Source organism: Entelurus aequoreus, linkage group LG01 (genome assembly GCF_033978785.1).
Source record: "Entelurus aequoreus isolate RoL-2023_Sb linkage group LG01, RoL_Eaeq_v1.1, whole genome shotgun sequence".
Lineage (NCBI taxonomy): Eukaryota > Metazoa > Chordata > Actinopteri > Syngnathiformes > Syngnathidae > Entelurus > Entelurus aequoreus.
Genome location: NC_084731.1, coordinates 41,396,448 through 41,403,306, shown reverse-complemented (window position 1 = coordinate 41,403,306; position 6,859 = coordinate 41,396,448). Strand labels below are relative to the sequence as shown.

At 42.6% G+C, this 6,859-nt stretch overlaps 1 protein-coding gene across 1 annotated transcript; it reads left to right on the top strand.

Moving 5' to 3' along the window:
• The first annotated feature begins 279 nt into the window (after window positions 1-279).
• Window positions 280-2,290, top strand: LOC133660246 (uncharacterized). The gene is made up of 2 exons (XM_062063956.1): window positions 280-1,672; window positions 1,774-2,290. Exon 1 carries the CDS (start codon window positions 280-282, stop codon window positions 1,663-1,665), a length of 1,386 nt encoding a protein of 461 aa, XP_061919940.1. The 3' UTR covers window positions 1,666-1,672; window positions 1,774-2,290.
• Window positions 2,291-6,859: the final 4,569 nt, after the last annotated feature.

Sequence of the window (6,859 nt, the reverse complement as noted above, 5' to 3'; positions counted from 1 at the left end):
AAAATGATGTCTAAAATGCATTACCAAGGCACCTGGTACAGGTACATCCTCCATAAAGTCCTGTACAGTATAGGCGGAATTAAGAAAAAAGCTGAAAAAATGTCATGTTCTGCATGTAGTGTGGGTAAAGACATTCTCTATTCATTTTGTAATTAGAATTAATCATGAAGTTGTTCATAATCGCAACTACTGTTTCAATATACATTCACAACACCAGATGGCGATATATAAACTAGCCTGCATGATCACAATAAGCACTCTGGCCAGCTATATGTAGCTATGCAGAGCCGTGAGAGTAATTTGGATGAATTCTTTACACATGAGGTGCAGTCCTTCCCTCCATCTCTCTCAGACTTTGGAAAACTTCATCTGACAGGCACCAAATCAGACCTGCTACAATGTCTTGAGCAGCCAGCGCAATCAGAGCCACCCTCAACCTATGACTTCAAAGTCCTAGATGGGGCAGTAATTGTCCACTGCCTGCCCACTATTAGAGTGAGCACGTTTGATGCTTATGCAAATGAGGTTTTCATCCCCTACCTGCAGAAGCAGCTGCAGGATGCAAAACGATTGGATGTTGTATGGGACACGTACATCCCTGACAGCTTGAAGGAGTCCACCCGAGAAAAAAGAGGACGTGGTGTTCGCAGGAAAGTGTCAGGCCCGACAAAGTTGCCAGGCAACTGGATGGACTTTCTTCGCGACCCAATCAACAAGAAGGAGTTGTTTGATTTCTTGACATCCAAGATCCAAGAGTTCAGCTGGCCACCAACCAAAGCTGTGTATGTCACATCGGGGCAAGCGGTGTCAGGACAAGCTTTTGGTTCCACTAGCATGATGGACTGTTGCAACCATGAGGAGGCAGACACAAGGATAGTGGTCCATCTACAATGCGCATTGAAGGAGGGAGCAAAGACAGTTCTTGTGCGAACTGTGGACACTGATGTCATCGTGATCCTTGCTGGTTTATTTTATGATTTGGTGGTGCTTCAACCATTGACTGACATCTGGGTGGCTTTTGGCATGGGAAAAAGGTTCAGATATTACCACATAAACCACATCTGCAAAAGCCTGGGGGAACCCAAATCACAAGGTCTGCTTATGTTCCACGCATATTCAGGTTGTGACACAACATCTGCATTTAACGGAAAAGGCAAGAAGTCAGCTTGGAGGGCCTGGCAAGCCTATGATGCTGCTACAGAAACATTTATGTATCTGGCAAAGCATCCATTCCAGGAACTAAAAGTTGACTCTGAGCATTTCCAGACACTTGAGAGGCTGACTGTGATCCTGTACAACAGATCCAGTCCTTTGAACTCCATCAGTCAAACAAGGAAGGAACTCTTCTGTCAAGACAGTCGGCCGATGGAGAGATTACCTCCCACGCAGGATGCCCTACTCCAGCATGTAAAACGGGCTGTGTTTCAGGCAGGAATCTGGGCAACCAGCACAGACACACAGCAAGTGATTCCTTCTCCAAAGGACTTTGGATGGACCAAGGACGAAACAGGGTCATGGGTTCCAGTTTGGATAACCATTCCCGAGGTCTCCATTGCCTGCAGAGAGCTGATAAAATGCTCATGTAAAGGTGACTGTTCCAGCTGTAAATGCAGCAATGCTAATATTGACTGTTCTCCACTTTGCAAATGCAACTGCTGCAAATAGACACCAGGTACAGTTATGCACACCAATACACCAAGTTTCCACATTATGATGCATGTCAATTTGTTTAAATTGTGACAACAATTGTTTTCTTGCCTGTTTCACGTGCAGATTACTTCATAGTGTAGTAAGAAGAGTCATCCAGGCCATTGGTCCTCAGCCCCCATGCTGATCATGTGCACCAGCTGACTTGCCCCTTTAATTTATTTTTGGCCTCAATCAGAGTTCTAACATTATAATTGCATTAAAGGTTTTATGGATAATACTTCATGTGCTGGGTCTTGAATCATCATCTGAAAATGATACTTTTTGCTATTTCCGTCCATAATGAGGCCTTATTTGAAAGCCAAATGGTTCATAATGGAATCAAATATTGGCATTCTGGCTGTTCTGGGATGTGAAGACACTACCTGTAGACACCCTGTGCAAGTATGATGTAAAAACTAGCAGCAGGAGGACACATGACAAGAATTAGTCCTTTTTTAGTATAGGCGTTTTTTGCAGTTATTGATCAAAATAACTTATGTGCACTATAAAGGTATTTTCAATATTTAAGTTTGAGTACCCTTCTAAAATCCTTCAGTAGGTCATAAAGAAGGCCCATAAAAAATTTGGCGCTTTTATCCGCTCCGTAACGGTAATGTCACTAAGCCACCAGACTAAAAGGAGTAAGGTTAAGAGTGGGGAAGAGGGCCCTTCAGGAGTCTAATAATAATAAGTAATATTCTTAAAAAAGCCACAAAAAGCATAGATTTGCATATTCATGTGTTTGTCTGTGTGACCTGACAACCCGATGCAATGTGGGCGGTGCAATGAAGACATGATGGCAGCCGTGCAGGTCAAATGGCGTCACCTGTGTTTAATTTGAGTCTTAATATGTGGTGACATGTGTGAGGCTCACACTTATTAGCATGCTTGTGCACTGCAAACGTGTTAGCATTCATAGGCGGGAGGAGGTCACGGCTCCATCCAGCTCTGTGATGATGAGGCTCTAAGTGTGTGTTTATTAGTATGGACCAGCCAGCCAGCACACGGCCGGGGAGCAGAAGGTGAGAAGTCAGGCTTCTAACTGGAATAATGATGTCTGCTGTCCCTGCTGGACACCCTTCATCCCTCCTCAACAGCATATCTTACTGTCTGCACGGACACACACTGTGAGATGACAGTCGCACTCTCACTAAGTGTAGAGCTGCTACTCCTTAAAGCTGGAACAACATAGCACCAGTGCATCTTTGCCATGTACTGGGTGCTCTTTGGTCCTGCAGAGGCAGCACTGGGCATGTTTTCATTGAGGTAAGTCTCATTGTGTCTCAATTGGCACACTTGCTTACTTACACTTAATTTGCAAAAATCCAAATATCCGGCACTAAACGGCGTACATAAACCATAAAAATGTGTGTACTGTTGCGTGTGATATACTGTATTTTCCGAAACATAGGGCGCACCGGATTATAAACCGCACAGCCGATGAATGGTCTATTTTCGATCTTTTTTCTTATAAAAGGCGTACCGGATTATAGGGCGCATTATAGGAGTCATATTATTATTAATTTTCTTCTAAATTTAAAAACACTTCCTTGTGGTCTACATAATATGTAATGGTGGTTCTTTGGTCAAAATGTTGCATAGATTATGTTTTACGGATCATCTTCAAGCCGCTTTCTGACAGCCGCTTCCGGATGCGCCGTTTTGTGGGCGGTCTTATTCACGTGGCTCACCTTGGGCAGCGTCTTCTCCCCGTCATCTTTGTTGTAGCGGTGTAGCGTGCATGGACGGGTGTGGAAGAAGTGTCAAAAGATGGAGCTAACTGTTTTAATGACATTCAGACTTTACTTACATCAATAACGGAGCAGCATCTCCTCATCCGCAGGAAATGTGTCCGGTGAAAAAACGTCCGACCGGAACCCTCTTAATAACTAAAGTTCCTTGGGTGAATAATGTAAACTCACTGTACCGGCATGTTTTAGCGCTTTCATGGCAGATATAAGTAAGAACTTTACACTACTTTATATTAGAAATGGCAACAGTGGAGGACGAATGTCCCATAACAAGAAGATAGAGAAAAATAAGAAGCTTATAGACTATGGAGTCGTCACGGACTACAAAAGCAGATGCACATAATTTTTCAGGACTTATACAGATCCCAAATACAGATCAGCAGGTACCAGAAGGTAAGAAAAGTTTATTGTGCATAATGTTGCGAACCAAAACGCCAGATAATGTCTTACCTTATACACATACCATAATAATACTTGTATGTTGAAGCACAGTACAATCCATCAAGCGGAGCGGCTTCATAGCTTACCAAAGTCGTACTAAAACATTTTGATAGATTTTTGAGCGCTGTGTGTAATATTCTATATTTTCAATGGAACATATAAAATGTTGGTGTTGTTTACTTGAGTCATATTGCAGTATACACATATCTCTTGTAATTTCACTATGTACCAAATAAAATAGCTTTGAGGTCGGTAAGCAAAACCAGAATTATTCTGTATATACTGTATATTCCGCACCGGGTTATTAGGTGCACTGTTGAGTTTTGAGAAAAAAAATGATTTTAAGTGTGCCTTATAGTCTGGAAAATACAGTAATGTATTTAAAGTTATTGTATTCGCATTGTAAGGAGAATGTATACATAGTAAGACATTAAACATTTAATAAATAACAGAAATATATCCTAATAACCTCTTAGTGCTGAAATCAAGTGCATAAATAAAACCAATTGTGAAAGTAACGAAGTGGACCAGAGTCCTTTACAAATTAGTCAAAGAGTAATAAAAGTAGGTATCATGTTTACAAATACAAGATTTATCTCTGAGCAGGAGATGAATCTGCCGGCAGCAACACATACAGTCCTGCTCAAGATAAATGTAAAGAACTAATTTTGTTTCATAATTTCATGTTTTGAAGCTTTTTTTAAACCTAATTTAGACGCCCTCTGTCCTCCTTTCTTCTTCTACTGTGTTTTACTTGCATGCCCAAGTCCAGTAAAACCTCTTCCGAGGTAAACTTGTTGTAAGCCCCGCCCACACACAGGCGCCCGCCCCTCATGCTGAAACACTGCCTTTTGTTTGAAACCGTAAAAAAAGAAGCAAAACCATAAAAAAAAAAAAAAAAAAGAATTGAATGTGGAAAAAATTTTGATAAAAAATAAACATTTTAAAACACACAAAACCAATAAAAGTGTACAAAAATATGAATATTGGCATCGGAAACATGCCATGATTAAAAAATATATCCACTAAAAATATTGTATTTTTTCAATGTTTGTATTTATTTGTTGACCAAAACTTGTTTCAGTTGCAATAAAACGTTTTATACAATGTAAAAAAAAAAAAAGTCAATACGAAATCTTACTGGCAGTGTTCTAGCGCCATAACAACGAGCCTTAACAGACTTTGCATTGTGAAATTCTTCACCGATATTAAAACTCACTTTGTTCACGAAATATAAACACGTTGACAAGTTGAGTGAAATCTCTTGTCCATCGGATGTGCTCATTGCTCATATGAGTCAATTCCACCATTTGTAATAATGTTTCACAGGTAGCGAGCCTTTGGAATAGGATACGGTTTGTCTCAATATAGTCCCTTGGTTTTTAAATTTTGTACGATCCATTTTAATCCAGTTTGTTGCTTGCTTTCACATCGTGACAAAGCCTTTATCCAACAAGTCTACCCTGCCCCCACAAATGCATTGCAAAATCACACGGCATTTCAAGCCCTATAGAAAAGGGCGATCATCGACCTCACTGATACCAATACCAATACCAATACCAATATTAGTGAACACAGCAACAGAAAGAAACAAAGGTCTTCTTAGACATGTGAAAACTGTGTTCTTCCCTCCTCAATCAATCAATCAATCAAAGTTTATTTATAAAGCCCTAAATCACAAGTGTCTCAAAGGGCTGCACAAGCCACAACGACATCTTCAGCTCAGATACCACATCAGGGCAAGAAAAAAACTCAACCCAATGGGATACAATGAGAAACCTTGGAGGGGACCACAGATGTGGGGGACTCACCGGCCCCCGGGCGATTGGTGCAATGGACGTCGAGTGGCTCTAGTTAATAGCGTGAGAGTCCAGTCCATAGTGAGGCCAGCAGGGGATCATCTTGAATGGAGACAAGTCAGCAGGGCAGAGACGTCACCAACTGATGCACAGATGAGTGGTCCATCTCGGGTCCCGACTTTGAACAGCTAGCGCGTCATCTGTGGTCACCTAATAACCTCTCCACGCAATAGAGGGGGGCAGATCAGAAAAGAGACAGCAGATCAACTGGTCTAAAAGGGGGGTCTATTTAAAGGCTAGAGTATACAAATGAGTTTTTTAAGATTGGACTTAAATGCTTCTACTGAGGTAGCATCTCTAACTGTTACTGGGAGGACATTCCAGAGTACTGGAGCCCGAATAGAACATTTATGTCCCAACGCTTACATTTTATGACCCTTGATGTGCAGAAGACGATGAAATCGAGCTCCATTGAGGACTTGAAGAGTAGCGTGCTGACAATGAACAATTCCAGGTCCGTCCCTCCAGATTGTGGAATTTTCTCAGCGTCAAACTGCAGGCCTTTCATGTGTCGCCTCTCCTTGCCTTTTCAAGTCAGTGTTCAGCGTTCTTCTCCCTTCTAGTTTCCCTATTCTCCCATCTCTAGTTTGTGCTCATCATCTCGGCTCGTCTTTGATTAGCTCACAGCTGCCTCCGTTTTCCCCACGCCCCCCCCCCCCCCCCCACACACACACACACACCTCCATCTACTCACTTTTAATCATCTACTTGTATCTTCTCCTAAGCTCTTCTGTCTTTGTCCCCCCCCCCCCCCCCCCCCAGTCACTCCACTGCTCCCTGACACCTGTGCACCCCCCTCTCCTCCCCGCAGGCTTCTCTTCCCCCTCGCCCGCTCGTCTTTTTCCAGCCCTTGACGAAGAATAATCTCTTTGGCATTTTGGTGAGCCGATGCTTTGTGGCGACCCGACTGTGGCACCGTGTTCCTCCCCGAGCGTGCGGCTAAATTACAGCCACCTCCGCGTCGAGCAAAGAGCACCGAGGAGAAAATGGTCTCTCTTTCGGGGGGGTAAAATGGTATCTCCATTTAGTCCTGCGATAACAGTGCCAGCCGGCCTGAGGGGACCATTCAATCCCTCCATGGAACAGAAACATACTTTTTTTTAAAAAAGGTATTGTGTG